This window comes from Girardinichthys multiradiatus, chromosome 10 (assembly GCF_021462225.1).
Source record: "Girardinichthys multiradiatus isolate DD_20200921_A chromosome 10, DD_fGirMul_XY1, whole genome shotgun sequence".
NCBI lineage: Eukaryota > Metazoa > Chordata > Actinopteri > Cyprinodontiformes > Goodeidae > Girardinichthys > Girardinichthys multiradiatus.
This window is the reverse complement of record NC_061803.1, coordinates 36,542,968-36,567,788: the sequence shown is the minus strand read 5'-3', so window position 1 is coordinate 36,567,788 and position 24,821 is coordinate 36,542,968. Positions and strand designations below refer to the sequence as shown.

The following is a 24,821-nucleotide window of genomic DNA, read 5'->3' as shown; positions in this document are numbered from 1 at the left end:
ATTTTTCATTTTATACAGTAAATATCTGAGTTTGTAAAGAAAATGCAGACTTGTTTTTTTGAACAGCTTATTGTTCATTTTTCTTCAATTTTCTGTAAAGTGATTAAAAGATTGATCATTTGTCTTGTTGCATTGATTTAGAATATAGTGTTCAGTGTTCCGGCGACCTGTCCAGGGTGTACCCCGCCTTTCGCCCATAGACTGCTGGAGATAGACACCAGCTCCCCCGTGACCCACTATGGAATAAACGATAGAAAATGACTGACTGACTGACTGTTCAGTGTTCCCAAGGATTGGAAATAAAAACTATTTGTTATGATTCTGCACTGGTTGTCTGCATTACTTGTGTCTGCCTGCTCTGGGGTGCAGCTTTTAGGAGGATTGGTTTCACCTTCTCCTTCCCAGCCAGCGCCTTAATTACTCGTCATCTGATTCACCTGTGCTCCTGCATTTATAAGCAGCTCTCTGACAGACAACCAGTGCCAGAATTTCGAAAACCTTTGTGTGAGTAGTATCCAGCGTTCCTTGCTTCCTTGGCTTCTGTTTTCTGGACAAACGACCTTGCTTCTGCCTAATGACCAACCCTCACTGCCTAACCTTTGGATCCGTATGCCTAAATCTGCCTCCCCGTTCATGACCTCGATTCTATGCTCCAAACCACGATTCAAGCCTCTCCCCTCGGATCCTGTTGCGTGTTTCTGTCCTCCCGGCTCTGACCCTGTTTCTGTCCCCTGACCACTGCCTTCTGATCAGTCACTGAGTTTGCAAACCTGACAGCCAGTGTGACGTTGCCCTGCTGCCTCCTGACAATCACACTGAGGAACCGAAATTCCGTTTCCTGATCCTCTCACGGATTCTGAAAAGGTTAGTGGGTTTATTTCTGAGTTTTTGCTATACAGGTCCTTCTCAAAATATTAGCATATTGTGATAAAGTTAGTTATTTTCCATAATGTCATGATGAAAATTTAACATTCATATATTTTAGATTCATTGCACACTAACTGAAATATTTCAGGTCTTTTATTGTCTTAATACGGATGATTTTGGCATACAGCTCATGAAAACCCAAAATTCATATCTCACAAAATTAGCATATCATTAAAAGGGTCTCTAAACGAGCTATGAACCTAATCATCTGAATCAACGAGTTAACTCTAAACACCTGCAAAAGATTCCTGAGGCCTTTAAAACTCCCAGCCTGGTTCATCACTCAAAACCCCAATCATGGGTAAGACTGCCGACCTGACTGCTATCCAGAAGGCCACTATTGACACCCTCAAGCAAGAGGGTAAGACACAGAAATACATTTCTGAACAAATAGGCTGTTCCCAAAGTGCTGTATCAAGGCACCTCAGTGGGAAGTCTGTGGGAAGGAAAAAGTGTGGCAGAAAACGCTGCACAACGAGAAGAAGTGACCGGACCCTGAGGAAGATTGTGGAGAAGGGCCGATTCCAGACCTTGGGGGACCTGCGGAAGCAGTGGACTGAGTCTGGAGTAGAAACATCCAGAGCCACCGTGCACAGGCGTGTGCAGGAAATGGGCTACAGGTGCCGCATTCCCCAGGTCAAGCCACTTTTGAACCAGAAACAGCAGCAGAAGCGCCTGACCTGGGCTACAGAGAAGCAGCACTGGACTGTTGCTCAGTGTCCAAAGTACTTTTTTCGGATGAAAGCAAATTCTGCATGTCATTCGGAAATCAAGGTGCCAGAGTCTGGAGGAAGACTGGGGAGAAGGAAATGCCAAAATGCCAGAAGTCCAGTGTCAAGTACCCACAGTCAGTGATGGTCTGGGGTGCCGTGTCAGCTGCTGGTGTTGGTCCACTGTGTTTTATCAAGGGCAGGGTCAATGCAGCGAGCTATCAGGAGATTTTGGAGCACTTCATGCTTCCATCTGCTGAAAAGCTTTACGGAGATTAAGATTTCATTTTTCAGCACAACCTGGCACCTGCTCACAGTGCCAAAACCACTGGTAAATGGTTTACTGACCATGGTATCACTGTGCTCAATTGGCCTGCCAACTCTCCTGACCTGAACCCCATAGAGAATCTGTGGGATATTGTGAAGAGAACGTTGAGAAACTCAAAACCCAACATTCTGGATGAGCTATAGGCCGCTATCGAAGCATCCTGGGCCTCCATAAGACCTCAGCAGTGCCACAGGCTGATTGCCTCCATGCCACGCCGCATTGAAGCAGTCATTTCTGCAAAAGGATTCCCGACCAAGTATTGAGTGTATAACTGTACATGATTATTTGAAGGTTGACGTTTTTTGTATTAAAAACACTTTTCTTTTATTGGTTGGATGAAATATGCTAATTTTGTGAGATAGGAATTTTGGGTTTTCATGAGCTGTATGCCACAATCATCCATATTAAGACAATAAAAGACCTGAAATATTTCAGTTAGTGTGCAATGCATCTAAAATATATGAATGTTAAATTTTCATCATGACATTATGGAAAATAATGAACTTTATCACAATATGCTAATATTTTGAGAAGGACCTGTATTCTCAGTTCTTCACTCTGCCATAACCAGTCTGTCTATCTTCAGAGGCATCCCGTGCCTACCACTGGTGGTTTCCTGCCAAACATCTTCCAGAAAGATCAAAAAATCTTTTGAATCTTATCAGTTGTGTCTGACTGAAATTTTGGGTCTTCTGAACTATCTGTTACAGAAAAATCTGGCCAAAATTGACCCTTCGCCGGCACAACAGTGGCGTGCATGAGATGAAAATTCAATTTTCCGACATGATGCAGGAATGAATGAGATTTTGGGGTTGTTACGTGACCTGCCTTCTCTCAGTGCTCCTCAGATCTCCCAGTGTCCTGAACCTGCCTCCCAGGCTGCAGTACCAGTTCCTGCCACCAGGGAACCTCGTTTGACTCCTCCAGAATTGTTTAAAGGAGAACCTGATCAGTGCAGAGCTTTCCTAACCCAACGTGAAATTCACTTTGAGCTCCAGCCCTCATCATTTCCCACAAAGATCTGAAGTGGCTTTTGTGATTTCACTTCTTACAGGCAGAGCCAATGAGTGGGTTACTGCAGAATGGCAGAATGGGTCTTTTTCATGTCACTCATTTGCTGCTTTCTCTAAAGAGCTGATTAGAATTTTTGACCCTGTTCTCCCTGAGCGTGAAGCAGCTGGAGGCTTACTATCTATGAAGCAAGGCAAGAGAAGTGTGACACAATACATTATTGACTTCCAATAAATCACTACTGATAGTCAGTGGAATCAGGAGTCATTCATGGATGTGTTCAAGGTCTCAATGAAGAAATTAAAAATGAGCTTGCTGCCCATGAGTATCCTATATCTTTGAAGGAGTTGGAAGATTTAGCTACTCGCATTGGCCTTCGTCTCTCAGAACGAATAAGAGAGAGAGGTCATAGGGAGGCCCAGTCTGTTTCCAGAGGATTAACCCCTCATTCATCGGATTCTAACAATATAATTTCTCCAGAATGCCTTGCTGATCCTGAGCCCATGTAACTGGGTTGCACCAAGGTATCTGGGTCCGAATGCTCCCGCAGGAGTGTTTCTGCTGTGCGGAGAAGGGTCACAAGATTTCAGAATGTTTGAAGAAAGGTCAGAGGAAGACCATGCTTAGTCAAAGCAGAGTTTCCTCCTTCACTTCCATGAAATCCTTTCCTGCTAACCTTGTGGTTTCTTCTGTTTCTCACCAGGCCTCAGAGTTCACTGAGTCTGGAGCAGACACTAAGTTAATGGATGAGTCATATGCTAAGCAGCTCGACATCAAGCTCTTTCCAGCCTCTTCCTCACACAGTGTTTTAGCCCTGGATGGCCATCATCTGTCAAGTACTGCCCAAATCACTGAGAGCATCAGTTTGTCTATTTGGGGTAACCATCATGAAGAGATCCCCTTCATCATAATTCAGTTACCCATTGTTCTGGGAACCACCTGATTGAGGAAACACAATCCTCACATTGACTGGCAGAATAACACAATTTGGGTTGGTCTAAGACATGTTTGGTTTCTGTTTACTCTCTGCTTGTCCTTTCCCTGAGGTCGTCCGCTCCATAGAGGAGACCTACCCGGACCTGGCTAAAGTTCCTGCGGAATACCATGATCTTAAGGAAGTATTCAACAAATCTCGAGCCTCTGCACTTTTCTCCTCACCAACCTTGTGATTGTGTCATTGATCTGCTCCCAGGTACGTCACCCCCTAGAGGGCACCTTTACTCGCTGTCTGCTCCTAAGACTCTCATCATGAAGACTTGCGTAAAGGATTCTTTAAAGGCTGGCATCATTCGTCCTTCATCCTCCCCTGCTGGAGCTGGATTCGTTTTTGTGGGCAAGAAGGACGGATCTCTCAGACCATGCATTGATTAGAGATCTCAATAATATATTGGTAAAGAACCGTTATCCACCACCCCTAATGAACTCTGCTTTCGATCTTATCTAGGGGGCGCAGTACTTCACAAAATTGGATCTTCGAACGCTTATCATCTTGTTCGCATCAGAGAGGGGTATGAATGGAAGACTGCATTCAACACCCCTAATGGACATATATGAGTATCTGGTGATGCCATTTGGTCTGACCAATGCTCCAGCAGTTTTCCAAGCATTGGTTAACCATGCACTCAGACATGGTGGGGCATTATGTGATTGTTTATCTGGATGACATTTTGATTTTCTCACACTCTCTAGGGTCCTACAAGCTCCATGTCCGGTCTGTGCTCCTTCGTCTCCTCCAGCATCTTTTTGTCAAAGCAGAGAAATGTGTGTTTCACACCAACACTATATCCTTTTTGGGTTTTGTCATCTTCCCAAACCAAGTAACCATGGACCCCACCAAGACCACAGCCATTTCCGAATGGACCATCTGACCGCAAACAATTACAAAGGTTCCTGCTTCTCTTCTCCATGTATTCACTTCATCCAAGACTCGTTTTGAGTGGAACAATCAAGCAGATAAGGCGTTGACCAAATTAAAGTCTCTGTTTACCACAGCACCTGTTCTGCACACCCCTGACCCCGAAAGACAGTTCACAGTAGAGGTCAATGCTTCTAATATGGGGGTAGGTGTGGTTCTCAGCCAAAGATCCCCTGATGGTCATGTTCACCCATGTGCTTTCTTTTCAAGGACCTTATCCACAGCTGAATGGAATTATGATGTGGGGGATCGTGAACTGCTGGCTGTCAAACTCTCATTGAAAGAATGGAGACATTGGTTAGAAGGGGCAAAGGAACCATTTATAGTTTGGGCAGACAACAAGAATTTGGAGTACCTCAAGTCAGCTAAAATACTTAATCCCACACAGCCAGGTGGGCTCTGTTTTTTTGGACGTTTTAACTTCTCTATCTTACAGACCCAGTAGCAAGAATGTAAACCCTGACGTACTTTCCCGCATTCATGAGAAATCCAATTCTACGACCAGTTGGGTGGAAGACTTCATTCTCTCGAATTCAGTAAGGATTTCAGTCACAATGATGAAACTGGAAGAGGAGGTCAGAAACGTCATTCAAGACCATCCACTTCCGGATTCATGCCAAGGACCGCCTGTTTGTACCCGATCATCTGATCCAAAAGGTACTTTTGTTCTGCCATAAGTCACGTCTGTTTTGTCACCCAGGAATCAACAAAACATTACAGGGACCTACAGGGCCTCCTTCCAAGAAAGGGAGGCCAAGGTCCCCTCTGCTCATGCTGCTGCCATGAGGTATCAACGTGTATGGAGGAAAGCCAGAAGAACTATGTCTGCTATATCGAAGGTGAAATCCAGAGGTGCTAATCGCAGCACCAGCATACCAAGTTGATCAGAAGGTTTGGCTCTCCACCAAGGACCTTCCCCTGTGAGTGAAAAGCAAGAAACTAGCACCTCCCTTTAGTGGGCCATTTCCCATATCCAAAGTGGTGAAGCCGGTCACAGTTCGTCTTCAGCTGCCTCACTCCATGAGAATCCATCCTATGTTCCATGTATCCCGGGTCATGCCCTACGTCCCGTCCCAGCTGGAACTCTCCTCCGGGCCCCCTGCACCCAACCAGCTCCTTGATGACGAGCCTGTCTAGACTGTGCGTCACGTTCTACTGTCCAGGAGAAGAGGCAGGGGTTTTCAATATTTGTTAGACTGGGAGGGTTATGGCCCAGAAGAGCGCTGCTGGATCCCTGCACCCTTTATTATTGATAAGGATCTCATCGGAACCTTTCATAGGTTATACCCTGATTAACCTGGAGGTCTGTCAGGAGCTGGACCTTGAGAGGAGGGAACTGTTTCTGGACTGGTTGTCTGCATTACCTGTGTCTGCCTGCTCTGGGCTGTAGCTTTTAGGAGGATTGGTTTCACCTTCTCCTTCCCAGCCAGCTCCCTAATTACTCGTCATCTGATTCACCTGTGCTCCTGCCTTTATAAGCAGCTGTCTCAGACAACCAGTGCCAGATTTTCAAAAGCCTTTGTGTGAGTAGTATCCAGTGTTCCTTCCTTGCCTGTCTGCCTTATCTCAATTTAATTCACGGATTGTCCCGTGCTGCCTTGCCCACGTCGAATACTTCATTGGCTTCTGCTTTCTGGACAAACAACCTTGCTTCTGCCTCCTGACCAACCCTCTCTGCCTAACCTTTGGATCCGTATGCCTAAATCTGCCTCCTTGTTCATGACCTTGCTTCTGTGCCCCGACCCACGATTCAAGCCTCTCTCCTCAGATACTGTGAGTGTTGCTATATTCTCAGTTCTTCACTCAGCCACTAACCAGTTTGTCTATCTCCAGAGGTTCCCGTGGCTACCACTTGTGTGTTCCTGCCAAACGCCTTCAAGAAAGATCAATAAATCTTTTGAATCTTATCAGTTGTGTCCAGCTGAAATATCGGGTCTTCTGAACTACCCGTTACAATATTCTAATGATTTTGAGCTTTACTCACATTTTTAAACACACTGCTATTATTTTGAACACAACTGTACACATCAGCAACAAGGTAGTTTATTTTAGTTCAAAAAGTGAAGCTCAGGAGTGGTGGAGTGTGCAACCCATGTACCTTGGCTTCAGTCCTCGACAGCTTGTTCGAGTCCCACCCCCAACAACCTGTGCTGCATGTCTACCCCCTGTCTTCACCCCACTTCCTGTCTTTCTGCTTTCAAATAACAAAAAATTAAAAACAAGTCCACTAGGGCTGCAAAAAAGAAATTTAGAAAGAAAAAAAGTGAAACCCTTGTGTTTTATAGATTTATTGCAAGCACAGTGGTATATTTCAACTGTTTAATTCTTTTGATTTTTAGGATTATGACTTGCAGGTAATCAAAAATCAATTTCTCTGACAGTTTCAATGTCACAGAGGAAAAATAACAATGTTCAATACAGACCAATCCATATGTTGGTGTAGGAGCAGACACTATCTGCATGAACCCTTCTCTCAAAACACCACATTATAGGTACATGGAGAGGATTTAATGTGGAAAGAGGAAAATATAATTATAACTACGACAAAAAAGTATAGAGAATCAAAGCATGGGTATAAAAGCCAATGGTTGCAAAGGACAATGTGAAATATTTAAATCCTTAGTTTTATGCCACAGCCCAGCAGATCTGTATCAACTGTAGCTGGACAGACCAGAGTAACTGTCCTGTTGTCTCCATTTGGCCATCTCACTGACCTTCTAAGCAAACATTAATTCTCCAAGGTGTGTCCTTCTACTTGCAGAATGTGCCTCCAGATCTATCCATCTGTACCTTTGTGCTGGAGCAGTCACTATCAGTACGAGCCCTTCAGGAGATGCTGGCCAACACAGAAGAGAAGACTGAAGGGGTGAGTGTGGCGACACATTAAACCACATATATGTTCCAAGATAAATTGGTGAAGGATCTAATTGACCTGCTGCCTATTTTTGTTGTTCTGTATTCATCACTTTTGTTCAAATTAATTACAAAACCTAGTAAAAATAAGTGAAATCTTGATTTAATATTGATGTAAGAGCTCAGTAGTCACCATTGTTCTGTTTGCTAAGTACTTCTGCGGATTCTATCCCAAATTCATTAACTGAGATCATATAACTGTTACATTATAGACAGGTGGGCCTTATTGAACCAATGTCATTAAAATGGCAAAGCCATTTTTTTAAATTTCAGATTAAAAAATTATATGTTCATTCAAATTTTTAGGAGCATTTTATTTTTTTCTCCACAAATGTTGGTGTTTTTGCATGACCTTCACATAAATGGCTTTTGACATGTAGTTTTGACTTTACAGTGCCCTGCAAAAGTATTTATACCCATTAAACTTTTCACATTTTGTCACCTCAAAATCAAACCTGTGAAGCAGAAAGATAATGCTTCACATTTTGACATTTTTTTCAGCACCCTTTACCATTTACCTCTAGATAAAATCAGTTGCTCATAAAAGTTACCAAATTATTAAATAAGTTGTCTGAATTGTACCTGTGTAATTTATTGTCAGTGCAAATTCAGCTGTTCTGTGTTGTGCAACAACAAGTTTAGTTTGGCAATGAATTACTATTATAAGTGCCAAAAGGAATTAATAACAATGTTGGTAATTTTAATAAAATTACCAAGGCAGGGCACCACCTGATTATCAGGAGTTAATAGCCAACCAGCTCTTAGTTCTTTGAATACCTGCCTGGTGAGGTGTGGTAATGTAGAACAATAAATGAACAAGTGAATTTGTGCACTGGCGTTCTCAAACAGCAAGCCTCCTACAGTCCTCAATATTTAACTCCTGACTATCTGTACTCACCAACTTGAGTCTCTTGCTCAGGACCAAAGACCATACTCATGAGGTGGACCACATCCATCTATAAGGTCATGCTGGTGAAGTTCATGGAATGGTGGAGGCATTTAAACTAACCTTTGAGAAGGCAAAGGAGATTGCTCATGGTGTAATTTGTGTCAGTTTTATGAGCCAACTGAGCCCCATGGGTGACTCTTGCGACCCTTAGAGGGCAGCACAGAGTTATAAAGGAGGGTGTTGCGAGTCTGGTTGGATGGCTCCTCATTAGTCCAATGTGGACCACTTGCAGTTGTCGACTCCAACACCTGGTACTCTTTGTGGTTGTCCAAAGCAGTGGGGTGGGGCAGGGCACCACTGAAACAATCTCACTTCCTACACTTGCCCTCGGCACTGTGGAAGTACCCTAGTACTTCCACACTTGGAGTCTTTGTACTAAATTTAGGAACAATGGACTCTCATATGTGTTTTCTGAGTCTGTCTCATGCTGTGAGTCAGGCTGTTGCTTGAGGTGATTATGTGAGGATTTTACCTGGGAGGTGGGGGGTTTCCCACCGCTGGGGTCCAGCTAACCTCATCGCACATGCCTTCAGTCTCTGCTTCGGGTTTTTCCATCCTCTTCATTTTAGTCAGATGTTTATTGAACCTGACTAATTCGTAAATCTTGTCATCACATGCAGCAAGGTTAAACTATTAAACTTATTCCACTCATCTGGAGACAAGCTGAGGAGACCAGCAACTGCCTCTCTATGTCTGTGGAGTCCACAAGGTCCATAACTTCAGCTGTTTGAGATACTGAGTCCAACATCCTTACTGACACCACAAAACAAACTGTTTTAACAACACGCAATCCAACAAATGTCCAGGTCCTGGGTACAACTCCCAGCCGGGGGTCTTTCTGCATGGAGTTTGCATGTTCTCCCCGTGCATGCATGGGTTCTCTCTGGGTTCTCCGGTTTCCTCCCACAGTCCAAAGACATGACTGCTAGTTTAATTGGTCTTTCTAAATTGCCCTTAGGATGAGTGTGTGCATGGTTGTTTGTGTGTTCCCCTGTTATGGATTGGTGACCTGTCCAGGGTGTACCCTGTGTCCTGCCCATAGACTGCTGGAGATAGGCACCAGCTTCCTCATGACCCAGTGTGGAAGAAGCGTTATAGAAAATGACTGACTATATTGCAAACCCTTATTTATGCTTAGTAAAGCAGGTTGACGGCTTGACCTGTGGCTTTTGACAGTACTATGTTTCACGTGTTAAAATGCTACGCCCCTCTTCAAGGAAATATTAGAGATTCTTTCTCCATCGTCACTGTAGCTGAATGAGAAACCTTAAAGGAGCATAGCGCAAGATGCATGTTTTTTGCAGATGTCTTCCCCCTCTGGCGACAAGTTTAAATGACACCAGTGGAAGAAGAGAAAAAAAGCTGTCATCTGCCGCTGTGATTTTGTCTGGCTCTTTATATATATATAGATATATAGAGATATATGCAACAGCTGGGAACAAGTTGTTCAGCCGCTCTGTTGAGCTGTCAGTCATGATTCCGCACCCCCGTGATCTGAGGCCCCGCCCCCCACGCCAAAACAGGGACAAAAGTTTGAAGCCAACAAAAAAATCTGCAAGTTTGAAAAAAACACTTGAATCTGAAAAGTAGTTTTGAACAGTTTCACATCTGTTTTTTTTTTTTAGGTGCAAAACTTTTTTTCCATTTTTCAAATTTCGTTTGAACAAACTTTATGGCCCCAATTTAGCTCCATAAAAACTTAGCTACCCTTTTAGTTGGTAAATAACGTAGATATTTCACTTGATAACTTTTGTTATTTGTTTAGTTCAATGCATATAATACAATGTGTTTTTTTTTTTTTTTTTTTTTAGTATCTTACCTTTTTAGCGAAAACAAGGCCAACTGCTGGTCTCTTTTCATTCCCAGGGCAGATCTGAGCTTCCTCCATTGCTTGAAAACTGCCCCGATATTTACTCTAGTCTTATTCCGTCACCCATCAGACTCCAACTTTGCCCTTTTTGTAGCACTAGACAAATGGTTTTTTTACTCTTGTGTGGAGTCTGTGATGTGGAGATGCGCATGTGACTGGTCTTTTGTGTTCCAACTTCTAAAACAGTCGCCCGCACGTGTTCTCTTGCTAAAGTGCAATAGCGGCGGAGATTCTCAACATAGTAAAGGTAAACGTCACACCAGAGACATTAAGGACATCCTTCAATCAAACGAGGTGTGAAAATTTTGACAGGTGGGCGGGACTTCCGGTGGCTGGGACATCCTAGGGCGGGACTTCCGGTGGCTGGGCCTTCCTGTGACGTAACCGGATATCATCATTAATCGGATGTTGTCATTAACCGGAAGTTGTCATTACAAGGAAGCGAATCTTTCTAATTGTATGTTTTTAGATGTTTTTTACATCTAAAAACAAAACATGTAGTTTCTCCACTTTAAAAGGAACAGTCAATTTAATGCAGGCACATCACACAAAATTCTGATAAAAAGAGAACCTGACAGATTGTAAATTCATTTTGTTTTAACACAGGTTATTTAGATTGATGTTTTTACATCTAAAAAACAAGGAAGACAAAAAGTAGATACAGAACCTTTCTTCCTCTGCTCAAATGTTTGAGTAATCTAATCTGCACCAGTAACTTGTAGAGATGATCTAAAACAGAGAAACCAATTAACTGAAAAACTTTTTTATGAGTGCTCAGTATCCTGTTTCCAAATTAGAAATGGATTCTACAGCTAAAAGACTTTGTTTGGAATCATGAGAGACTCCATTTGGTAAAATGGATGATAATTTTACTTACCTTAAGCTTTTCTTTTTTTCATCTTAGAGCAATAGTTATTGATTTAGAGAAAACAGTTTTCTCCTCATTCCACGTGGGAGCCAGAGGTTGTAACCAGTATGTCTATGTAAAACGTAACAAGAAACTGAAAAAATAAAAAATAAAGGTTATAAAATCCTCAGACATGTCCCTGTTTATTGAATCAAAGCAGACAACTTGTGTATTGTCTCAGACAGTCTTCACACCAACTGTAGTCAAAAAGTAATTAAGAGGAAAATAGCACTTTCCTGGCTATAAGTCTGGAGCATTGTCTGACAATACACATCCACTGTTTAATGAATTAACGCATCTGCGCTGTTGCTGAGGTGTCTCGGGGGGTATGGCCAAGGAGCGTAACTAAGTGCGCTAATAGGATTTCGTCATTAGGGGGCGAATCTAGAATCAACAAATTAAAAAACAGAGGGGTGTTCTTCATTGTTTGTTTTAAATACTAGCGGAAAACGCAACAATTTACCTGCAGCATTCGCTGGAAAAGAACGCTTGTTGAACAATGGTTAGAGTTAAGAGAGTTTTTCATCAAACCGGGGAGAAAAGCAAGATGTGCCAAGATGATTAACAACCATCTACATCATCTATTTCCTCGTCTGAGATACCTATCGGAATTCCTATCGCAACATACTCTGCAGATGATGATTCAACTTCACCAACAACAATGGATGAAAAACAGGCCTCAGGTCAGCTAAGACGTACGTCTCTTCTGTGTGAAACCCCAGTTACCGTCTACAGGCATACGCGCCGTGAAATGGATGCCCCGAAGAAATCAACATATTACCTATGCAAGGTACAAAGGCCTCTGTTCGACACTCTGCAGGAAGAGTGGTCTTTGGAACCATATGGACTGAGCGGTAGCTGGGGGTATATTTTCATGTACGAAATAGGAGAACTCTGCCTGTATCAATTGGATCAAGACGAGGTATTTAATGGATCATTGACTCTGTGTACTCTCACCCACAACGACTGGGCTGTGTTACGGCTGGCAATCCCACACCTTAACGATAACCCTGAATCAGTCTCAGTGTACGAAAGGGAGGATGAAGATGAAAGCTCTCCTCGACCAGCAAAAAGGATGAGAATATGTCCTTCCGATGTTGAAATGGCTGCGAGAGAACCTCTCTTTAGTGCAGTGTGGGGGTCAAAAACCACAGCAAATGGCTGCTGGTCTTTTCAGGCAAACAAACGCAAGAATAACCAGATGACCCCCTCAGATCTGTTTGTGTTGGAGGCATTCAATCAGAACTGCGGTGTATTCAAGACTGTGCTGGCTCTACCGTATGATGCTTGGGTTGAGAAGATGAATGAAATTGGACAGCGTCTTTCCAACTTTTCGAAAACTCACGCTGCTGGATTGATGTTATGTCAGTGAAAAGAATCCTGACTTTCCCTGTTGTGGATCTAAAGCCCACCCTCTTTTGAGGACCCACCCTCTTTTGAGGACCCACTCCCCTTCTTGAGGACCCTCCCACCTTCCTGCGCTATATATCAGGGTCTAACTGCGAGCTCACAGACTCTTCTTCTTCATAACGGCGGGCGGCAGACCTTGAGAATGTACGGGAAAACACCATACTGGGACCTCTACAGCCAGCAAGAAGAGACCGTCTTCTCTCCTGATCATGATGATAAAAGCTTCAACACGGGCCGCCGTATCATCCACCTTCTCCAGACCTCTACTCACCAGCCGCCTCATCGTCGCAGCTCTTTGAGTCCCTATTCAGTTCAGGGACACCGACAGGATACAACCTCAGATCATATCATCCGCCTTCACCCGGCCTCTATTCACCGCTATGCGTGGCTGAGTCTGTACACACAGATATCCAACCTGAAGACAAGAGGGTGATCGTGGAGGACGAGGCAACCATCAGCTACTCACCCTCCCCACAAACTCCAGACCCGATACCTGCCCCTCAGCCTTCACCAGAGGAGGAGGAGAGTAATCAGGGTGATGAAATTGACGGCTGGATCTCAAGCGCTCTCATCAATATGGTGAAAACAACAATACTTCATTTATTCAACATAACCTGTTTGAACTATGTCAAAGAAACCTGTTATGGGTGCATTACGAACCACCCGAGCCAACGACAGCATCAGTGCCTGGAGATATTGGAGGAGGAGTATTACCAAGTCAACTTTCAACGCATCGTGCAACGACTCGTAAACCCCAAGCTCCTTCCTGCTATTCGGAAACTTCTGACACTTCGACGCATACAAGCAGATGACTTCAGAGTGAAAACGATTGCTGAGACGGTTTTATATGAACTGAAATCGGTACAAGGCTTCCATAGTGCAATCACTGATATGTACGATAAGATGAGCGGTAATGATTGTCTCAAGCAGCTTAACTCTCTCAGAGTGCTACGATCCGATCTCAGATGATTTACTTGTTTTGTCTTTTCTGTATTCTCTCTCGGCTTTCTACTGGTATACATATATAACAGTTTTTTTTTTCTGTTTCTCTATTAAATATGGGTACAAAATAAAAAAAGAAGTATAAATATACCCTCAGGTGTTTGTTTTATTCATTATTTTAACAAGTAGTCGTCAGAGTGAGCATAAAACTGGGATGTCTGAAAGAAGGATCATGAAAAATGTATATTACAACCCATCAAATCCTGGAAGTTTAGGGGGTTTAGAAAGGTTGAGGAGGGTTATACAAGATGAAACGGGGAAGAAGGTAGCGGTTGAAAAAGTTAAAGATTTTTTATCGGGAGAAGATACCTATACTCTACATAAACCTGCAAGAATAAAGTTCCCGAGAAACAGAGTTTTTGTCACCAGACCATTGAGACAGTTCCAAGCCGATCTCTGTGACATGCAAGCTCTGGCCAAGGAAAATGACGGTTACAATTATTTATTAACAGTCATTGACATCTTTTCAAAGAGGGCGTATGTACGTGTTTTGAAGAGAAAAACTGCTGCAGAGGTGCTAAAGGCTTTTGAATCAGTTTTTAAAGAAAGTCAGGTCCCAAAAAAACTTCAGACTGATGCAGGGAAAGAATTTTTTAACAAGAAATTTAAGCTTCTAATGGAGAAACACGGTATTGAACATTTTGCCACAGCAAGTGAAGCAAAAGCCTCTGTGGTTGAGAGGTTTAACCGTACGTTAAAAACAAGGATGTGGAGATATTTTACTGCTAACAACACAGCGGTACATTGACGTCCTGCAAAATTTAACTAGAAGCTACAACCACAGCTACCACACCAGCATTAAGATGAGCCCAATGGAAGTGACCTCAGAAAATGCCTTTCAAGTGTTTCAGAATCTGTACGATGTTACCTCCAACAGATATTGCAGGGCCTCAGTGACAATGTTTAAACAGGGGGATCTTGTCAGAATATCCAAGGTACGTGGAGTGTTTGACAAAAAATACAGAGTTTTACGGATGAAGTGTTTACAGTGTATGAGCGGATACCCCGATCTCCTCCTGTATACAAACTCAAAGATTTGGATGGAGAACCTATTGAGGGTTCTTTTTACGCTGAGGAACTTCAAAAAGTAAAAATATTTAAGGACAAGATGTATCAAGTGGAGAAAATATTAAATCAATGCACCGTCAAGGGTGTCAAACAGGTTTTTGTACGCTGGAAAAATTGGCCTGAGAAATTCAACAGTTGGATCAAGTTTGATGAACTACGAAACGTATAAAATAGGTGTGTACTAAAACCTAATGATTCATATAGCATTATGGAACGCAAGGCAGAGGATGACGGTTTTTACATTACCCTTCCCTCTAATGCTAACATGGAAGTGTTTAAAAATAATACCAGTTTGAGTTTCCGTGTACATTTAGCTCAACAGATTGATTTAGAAGGCCAATGGATGGTTGCATTAGCAGAGATTTCATACCCTCATACATGGCATAATGTACCGGATTATATTGCCTACTTTGAATGGAGGAAGGTTGGCGATGTGGAGATCAATACGCAAAGGATCAGAAGTGGCTACTATAACAGCATTATTCAACTCGAGACAAAGATGGAACTGTTTTTCAAAAAAATGAACTCGGGTATCCGCATTAAATTCAGTAAAGTTCAAAAGAGATTTGCATTTCAAGCAAGCGGTCCGTATGAAATACGCTTCTTCAACACTCTGGCTTATATGATGGGCGTGAAACCAGTGTAATGGATTCATGTATCTGAACCAAAACTGGCTCCTTTTCCTGCAGATATAAAGGCTGGTTTCTATCACCTATACTGTTACAGCGACGTGGTCAGCCCGCAAATAGTAGGCGACACTTTTGCGCCTTTACTGCGGACCGTCAAAGTATAAGGCGACTTCAGTGATATGGTTACTCTGACGTTTAACCCCGCCCACTACCTTCCAGTTTCCAGAAGACATATTGAAAATATCCATATAGAAATTAAATCGGACCAAAATGTTCCTGTAAATTTCGTCTATGGTAAGACCATCGTAAGACTACACTTCAAACCGGTGATATCACAACATAGCCTGAGATAAATTGTATTTGTATAAACAGAGATATATATAACCTCTAAGACTGATTGATTATCATTCATATTACCCTGGTCCTTCAACACTGCATCAAGCAGGCAAGAGAAAACATGGCACATCTAAGTCTGAGACGTGATCCAAATCGCTTTGTAAATTACTATGTAAGTCAATCAGGTGGTAATCTGCCAGGGTTTTATGGGGCCCCGGTCATGTACGGATGCGCAATTGGATCATTATTTTCAAAATTATTCCGCTTTGTATCCCCTCTGGTTAAAAAAGGATTTGCTATTGCAAAACCCCATCTTAAAACGGCTGCATCAAATATCGCTTCGGATGTCAACGGTAGAGCCGTGAGTAAAATGAGTGGTTCTACACGCACCGAAGGTCAAAAAGGTTCAGGAATTATGGTTTTATCCAAAAGACCCAGAACAAGACCCCCTGGTGATCGTTTAAGGACAGTTAAAAAACAACGACAAACGCGAAAAAGGAGATCAGTTGGAGCTGACAAACGAAGAGGAAAGAAGTCATCCGCATGTTTTGATATATTTAAATAATGGCTCTTTTACATAAATCATCAGAGTGCACGCTGGCAGAGTTGGACTTATTTTCTGCCCCGATGACGCAGCTATCGATTGAAGATAAAATTTACACCGAGATCCAGCCTTTATCAGCAATCATCAATGGAGGCCCAATTGAGTTTTTCATTCCGGGAGATGGAGAAAAGTATCTAGATCTCAACGAAATGCTGTTGGAACAAACCTGCCGGATGATGCACCTGTAGGGCTCATCAACTACCCGTTAAACACCATCTTCAGTCAGTGTGACGTCACTCTCGGAGATTGATTGATTTCACAATCCAGCGCTACACATCCATACAGAGCCATGATTGAGACATTGTTAAACTTTTCTGAGGATTCTTTAAAAAGCCAGTTTAGCTCTGGTCTTTTTTTATAAAGACACTGCAGGGGCTCTGAACTCTATTGTTACAACTAACTGCCCTAACCAAGGTCTTAACAACAGAGCAGGCTTTACGGAAAATTCCAGGGAGGTACATCTCCTAGGCCCCCTGCATGCAGACATATTTTTCTGTGAAATACTTCTTTTAAACTCTGTTGACCTCAAAATTAAACTTACAAGAGCCAACGATGCCTTTTGTCTCATGGCCGCAAGAGACTCTACTTTCAAACTCAGGATATTAGGAGCATCTCTTTTCATCAAAAAAGTTACCGTCTCTCCAGCTGTACGACTGGGTCACACTACAGCTTTAATGAAAGCAAATGCTCTCTATCCACTTTCACGTGTGAATGTTAAAAACATATTCCATCCCTGAAAATTCAAGGGTATGCAACCAAGAGAATCTTTTCTTAGGCATCTTTCCCAAGTATGTGGTGATTGCATTACTGGATCATGACGCTTTTACAGGAACACGCAATTTCAATCCGTTTGACTTTAATCATTTTGATATGGAATATTTAGCTTTGTGTAAGGATGGCAGACAAATTCCAGCTAAGGCCTTCCAGCCCAATTTTAACCAAGGTAATTCAGTGAGAGAGTATTACAACTTGTTTACGGCTACAGGACCACATCTAAAAGATCTTCCGCTGAGTATAACACATCAGGAATTTAATCAAGGATACTCTCTATTCGCATTTAATCTTAACCCGGGTGAGGACACAGATGCTCTATCTCCAGTTTCCAGTGGGAATTTAAGATTGGAAATGCGTTTCAGAAACCCGTTACCTCATACCACCACGCTGATCATCTACGCTTGTTATGACTATTTTAGAGATTGATTCAAAGAGGCGTGTGCTGGTGGATTATTATTAATCTAATCAGACATGCATAATCATGAAATTGAGAACATACTGCATCATCTGCTGGGAGATTTGTTTTGCGGTGTGTGGCCGTGCGACCAGCTCCCGCTGCTAGCTGACAAATTCCCAGGGCCGGCCTACTTTATTGTGAACACACATCCTTCACACATGCCTGGAGAACACTGGTTAGCTCTGACTTTGGATGAGAATGGTCAATCCAGCTTTTTTGACTCTTATGGATTCTCTCCGGATTTCGAGTTCTACCCGTCAAGCATCGTAACATTTTTAGAAGACAGATCCTCAAAAACATTGTATCATAATGATCAGCTTCAAAACACTATGTCCACTGTGTGCGGTCACCATTGCATTTTTTATCTATGTCATAGAGCGTGCGGATTATCACTGCAGCAAGTGTTGTCAAAATACACCGGAGATGTGATTAAGAATGATTTAATGGTATCTAACTTTGTGAAAAAATATCAGAAATGTGTCATTAATCAAAGTTGTACATTTTATACTCACGGAACATGCTCTTCGGAGATGTTTCTGGATTGTTATGGAATTTAGATTGTCTTTTTTTTTTTTTTTTTCCATTGTTTGTTTTTTCTTATGATATAATATTTGTGTAATGACATCATATGTTAGTGTGTGAAGTAGAGAACGAAGTTAGACTTGAAAAATATAATCAATAAATATTTTATTGAATAAAAGAAATAGACTACATGTTTCATTTTCTTATAACGGTTTATTGTGAAAATGTAATCCATCGGGGTGGTAGTGTCGTCTTACGAAGAGACTTTTTTGACTTCCCATCAGCATTTTTTGGATCTTCCAGCTCGGATCTCGACCAATGGGGAGAATGAGTTATCTGCCTTCTTCTTCTTGTTCTTCTCTGCTTAATGCTGGGTGGTGTACCCCCATTTTCAATAGATGTACCCCCTGTTTTGAACTGTCTATATTCTTCACGAGCATAAGGGTTAATGACTGAAGATATGGGGATGTTTACCTCTGACAAGGTATGTAGAAAGTCTGACCACCCTTGGGGTAGCCATGCTCCAGATTTTTTAAACGGAAAGATGAGATTTTTCAACAAGTCAATCATGTGGGACCCCTTTACAACATTCCCTTTATATACAAATTCACCTCGCGAAGTCCAACTCTCACTTCTTTCGGATAATTTCATCAAAATGTACTCAGCATTTTTATGGTTATGCTTCGGTAGGCTTTTCAGTACAACCTGATCCTTAGGGGCCTCGTCCTGCCCTGGGCCTTGTTTTTCTTGGGACCGCTCATGTTCAGGAACCTCTGTGTCACGCTGCAGCGTTAAACTTACCCGCTGTTCTTCTTTCACACCTTGCTTGAGTAGAGTCAGATACCTCTGGAAAAGTGCATCATATTTCTTGATATTTTCATAAGAAGTCAAACCAGGCTCGTTTATTATCGCTCTCATTTCAGCATCCAAATTCTCCTCCGCCGTCTGTCTGATGGACGTGTCTGACTGGGTCAGACGCTTGAATTGATGAGGGGAAATGAGAAACATGTCTTTGAGAGACATTATCTCCTGATTATACCACCCACTAGATCCCCTATCAAGGGAGCAAGAGCGGTTAAGATGGGGAGAATAAAACCACCTCGTTGCCTTTTGAGAGCCAGCTGTTTAGTTTTTATTCCGGTTTTTTTATCACCCAACAATCTGATGATTTTTCTTTGCTTCTTCAATTTCCGTTGTTGAGATGGAGATAGTTTAATGTTACCTTTTAGGATATTCAGAGCAATCTCGCACAGAGCCTGAAGAAAGTCGGGAGAGCGGTGTGCGAGAATATCTTTGCGCTTCTGCGGGGTGGCCTCAAACAAGGCTCTGAATAATGGTACATTCCTTTTTATACGTGCAGACATGATGACTTACTTTGTTCTGGTTTCTGGTTTTTGGTTTGATATGCATAACTCTTGGGTCCTGTTGATGCAAACTCCGAAATGCTGTCTCCTGCGAGCTCGTCAGTAAGATCACCCAGATAATTTCCCAACTCCAGAGGGGTTTCACCACTTTTTGTCACATAAATCAAACTGTCTGTGTCAATATAAATCAATCTGTCCTGCAATTGCTCCATGCTGCTGAGAAGTTTTAAATGCGCATAAGCGGTGGTGAATGCTGCAATAAACACATTGTTTACCTTGCTTGGGGGAGAGATGACACGTTTGCTGTAGTTCCACTGCACTACACACATTTCAGGGTTGAAGAAATGGAAGTAGTTAACCCTGTATTTACTCAAGAACACGAAGCTGAAAAACTCATCAGGGTTAGTGATGACTGTGGTCTGAGACAGATCACTTCGCTGCGCAAACTTTCCCCAAAAGCTGTTTAAGCACAGTTTCGCTACCTGTCTTTTGGCAGGGTTCACCTCGATTTTGCCTGCGTCTAATTGGATACCCTGGAGAAGTTTGTAGTCTGCGACATACTTTGACCTGCTCTCCTCATCCACCGCTTCAGATGGGTAGCCTGAAGCCTCCTGCTTACCCTTTAAAAAGCAGTGAATGTAAGCTTTAAAGATTGTGTCGCTGGTCTTCTCAAAATGCCAAACTTCAGTGATTTTAGCAAGGTGATAACCACACTGCAGCGCTTTACAAAACTCTACACTCACCCACACACCTGTCAGAGCTCTGTCCTCATCATTATGCCTGCAGGGACCTGACTGGTTATTTATTTCAGCACATGTGCGGCAGAGAGTAAACACCAGTTTACCTTGGGATGTTCTGTAAGGCAAAACAGGGAAAAAGAGACCTCGTGGGGGGTAGACCACAGCTCTGATGAGGCCAAAGTAGCTGCTGGGGTCATCAAACTTTTTGTAAATGATGGTGGGGTTGCCCGAGGGGAAAGACGCAGCTAGCATTTACATAGGGGTACAGAGATGTGTAATCCACATAGTGTACAGTTTCACCTGCCCCCGCTGTGTACCTCAACCTCATAGGGCAGGTGCGTCCACCATACAGAGCATCTTGGGGTGATAGCGGTCCGGGTGCATTAACTTTCTCAAGAAAGCTGATCACCCCTGGGTCTGATTTTTTCATTTCAGTCCACTCATGCTCCCAGATAACCTCGAGACGAAGACCGTACACAGTTTGGAGCACCTTGCTTCTCTCAACAGTGGCTGCATAAAACTGTTCAAATGCTACCCCTCTCAACGGACATTTGTCGTGAGGCATGTAACACTTTTTTACAGCCGTGGAAAAAACAGCCGTAAAATTCAAACGCAACTTTGACACCGTTAATCTCTGCATACCCATCCACAGAATATGGACCAATTTTCCTTTCCCCCATGTTTAATGCATGTTCGATGTCAATTTTTCTGCTGTCTGAAATCCAGCCAAGCCATTGAATGGACGTGCTGGAAAACGTCTTACTGCTACGCCTGTAGTCCAGAGGTGAGGGGATGGCCAAGGTTTTAGGAGGAAGGAAATTGGTTACAAAAACCTTCATGCAGGCTGAGGCTATCGTGACGCATTTAAGCGGATCCACACTTGTCTCCTTAAAGAACTCATCCCTGAATTTAACACAACCTTGATAAAGAATGTCCATATCATTTTTACAATAACGAAGAGCTTCCTTCTCAAAGTCTAAGACCCCTTCGCTCGCTTCTCTGTACCAGCTGTTGAACACCTGTTGTTCTTGAAGGCTCATGCGTTCTACAGCGTAGGAGGATGGAGGAGGAAAAGACCCCACATACTGGAGACGTTGTTCAGAGGAGAATAGGTGGGGGAAAAAACCTTTGGTCTTATCACTAAAACCTAATGCTTTCGGCATCACACTAAGCTTCATACACATGAAGGACAGGCTATCAATGTATTTTAACCTGTAATCAGGGTCGGTTAAACGGAGAACTTTACTTCCCTGCATGATGAGATGAGGTTTAATGCCTAACTGCAGCATAGCTGTGAGAATCAGGTAGCTATCATACCCACGTGCGTTATGAGCTATTAAGGTAAAGCCTCTGTACATCGGTCTCCTGAAATGGAGAAGTAATTTTTGGGTGCAATTCAATCCATAAGCATGCCATTCCTCACCTTTCAGCGTTTTAACACAGACCAGATAGGGGATATGCACACCGTTCTCGTCAATGAAGCATTCAAAATCATAAAAAACCAGTTTATCATCTAACTGATTACAGGCTTGGGCGGTTTGAACGTAACACAGATGACCATCGCACGTCACATCTAAATCAGGAGGTATATTCTCACCACAAATACGGCATTTTACATTACACACGTGTGGTTTATCCTGCTTGCTGATTGGAATAACGTATATCCTTTTGCACACCTTGCACAGTTTTACCAACTCAGTCACTCATGGGCCTGTCAGCACTAGGTCTTTTGCGAGGTTCCCTGTGTCTACTGAAACAAGAAGAGTTACGACAGATTCTGTGACAACCTGCACAGGCGACAGGTTCGTTAATTTCACGCATACACTGGTATGAGTGACACACTGGACAATAGCCTTCACAATGGTGTGTGTCTGGCTTTTCATAGCTCCCGTAACAATATGCACAGATGTATCTTGATCCTATAAAACCCTTGAGATTTTTTATCCCATAGTAGTGACCTTGAAATAACAGCAGAAAGAGAGGGTTTGATCGATCAGGGAAACTGGTCTCAAATTTACACAGAGCTGCAGAGTCTGTAACGGTTCTGTGAAACACTACAATTTTTCTCTTTAGAATGTTTTCAAATTTACCAATGTCGCTGAAAGTTACTGCTGTCTGATCATCTAAACCAGCCCTGTGTTGCCACTCCCTCCCCAGCTCTAAAGCCTGATTATCAGTAAGGTTAGAGTCAGAGACGTGTGCAAGACTTATGGCAAAGCCTAACTGATTACCGGTATTATCTACAATATACAGGTGACGTTTTTTCTTATTAATCAGTTCACAGTCTAACGTTCCTTTAACCTTACGTTTTGACCCTCCTGCAGGGTCATTAATTACCTGTAGAACAAATTCCAGGTACTAACTCATCCAGAAAATCCTCAAAAGCAGGCAGAATCATATTCCCATCATCGTTAATGGTAAACGTGACGTTACGGTTCAGATTTTCCCCGACTAATTCTAGCTGCACAACATCGTTACGTCTGGCTAAAGATCTTGCAGTATTGGCTAATTCAGTGAGAATATGCATGATGTTTATATAGATTGTAGCGAGATCAGGAACATGACCAGGGCAGGGAAGCGGGATGGTAAAAGGTCTCCTTATTTCAATGTTATTAAAACGTTCACGTTCAACAGTCGCAGGAGGATCTCCCTCAATCTGATCAGGGTTGACTGCAACCTCTGGATTGAAATTACCGCCATGCTGCCCAGTATGATCAGCGGCGTGTGATGTTGAAGGAATTTGTAAGTCAGCTGATTCATTTTGCTGAATGCTGGATGGAGACGGTGTTCTATTTAAATCTTCAACAGCCTGTTCTAATGAGCTTAAAAAGTCAATGTACAGATTTTGATTTATTACATTTTCACTGTTAGCAGGAGATGCATTTAACCCGATGTTATCTGCTACATCAGCATTAACAGGAATTTCATTAAGATGAGCAACAACATTCCTTATCTCATTCAGCGCATGTGTGATCTGGCTTTCCATATTAACATGAGTATCAGAAGAAGAAGACCCAGGGATCAGTTTAAATTACCTTGATATCAGCGCAATGTTTCAGTAACAATGTCTGACATGCAGCCAGAAGTGTTAAACATGATGCTTTATTACAACGGTCACGTAAGGATAGGGGAACTCTCTGTCTGCGCTGTTGCTGTCCAGGTCTCGATGAAATCTGCTCCACCATCAACGTTGCCCCTGGAAAGATAAAGGTAAAAAAATAAATTAATGAAATACGCGAATTAATTCAGTAGGCAAATGAGTATAAGAAGAATTAAACTTACCATTCAATAAACCTTTAACAAGCCTTGCCCTGGTATAAAGAGCACAGAGTCGCCGTCTTTTCCTGAATTTAAGATATTCTGTGAAACAAAATAAAGTTACCTTACAATGCAGGTCTTTTGAAAAAATAAAAATCTTGTTTCTGTGAAGATTTGAATATAACTATAACTTACACGGGGTATTTGAACGGTTCCGGGCGGTTCCAACTCTTCCTGCACTGAACTGCTACAGTTCTGCTGAATGTTATCCAGGCTTGGGTTCTGTATTAAATCATTCGATATATCTGTAAAATATTTTATCAGGGGTTAAAACAAGTCTGCAATATCGCATAGAACTGTGAAAACATATGCTTAGATATATATATATATATATATATATGTATATATGTATGTATATATGTATGTATGTATATATATATATATTTATTTTTTTTACTTACTCTCCTCTTCCGGAGCTGTTAATTTTTCCGGCGCACGGTCAGGTGACTGTGGTACATGAATGGCTTCACCCTCTATTTCATGTTTAGCTGGGATCGGATTGTCTTTTTTAAAGACAAGTTTCCGTCTCAACTTTGATTTTTTCCGAGGCAGACGGTTACAAACGCTGACCTCTCCAACGTTCAGGAATACGTCTCTTGTTAAATCTGTAAGTAGAATTTATCTCATTTATTTTTTAAATCACAAAATAGCATTCACCAGTTGACTAAACTAGATGTTGTTGTTGCAGTTAATAATTACCATAGTCAGACTGTGTAAAAACGATACCATCCAGGTCATCACTCGTGGGTTCTAAAGAATATAAATTAATCAATATTATTATCCAACGAGCATTCACAAGCACTTAAAGAATTCTTAAAGATGAATACTTACTACTGAAGATTGTGTTGTATCTTTCAATAGAAGCAGAATGTTCACCTTCTTCGTTTCCTGAAATATTTTCTGACATTTTTTTTTCAGCTTCTCCTTACAAGTGTTCTAAAAATATTTCAGTGTAATTGGTTAAAAATAAACTTTTAGCTACCAGATTTGAAGCCGATCTCCCAGTAAAGATTGCGCTGTATCTCTCGATAGAACCAGGGATGACTGACTACACCACCTTCAGCGCG

The 24,821-nt window shown here is 42.2% G+C and overlaps 1 protein-coding gene across 1 annotated transcript in view; it reads left to right on the top strand.

The window, feature by feature from the left end:
- Positions 1-24,821, top strand: part of ryr2a (ryanodine receptor 2a (cardiac)) — a 301,990-nt gene that overhangs the window by 57,096 nt on the left and 220,073 nt on the right. The window contains exon 3 of the mRNA XM_047377164.1: positions 7,653-7,757. Within this exon, the coding sequence (XP_047233120.1) occupies positions 7,653-7,757 (105 nt within the window). The remainder of the gene's footprint in view (positions 1-7,652; positions 7,758-24,821) is intronic.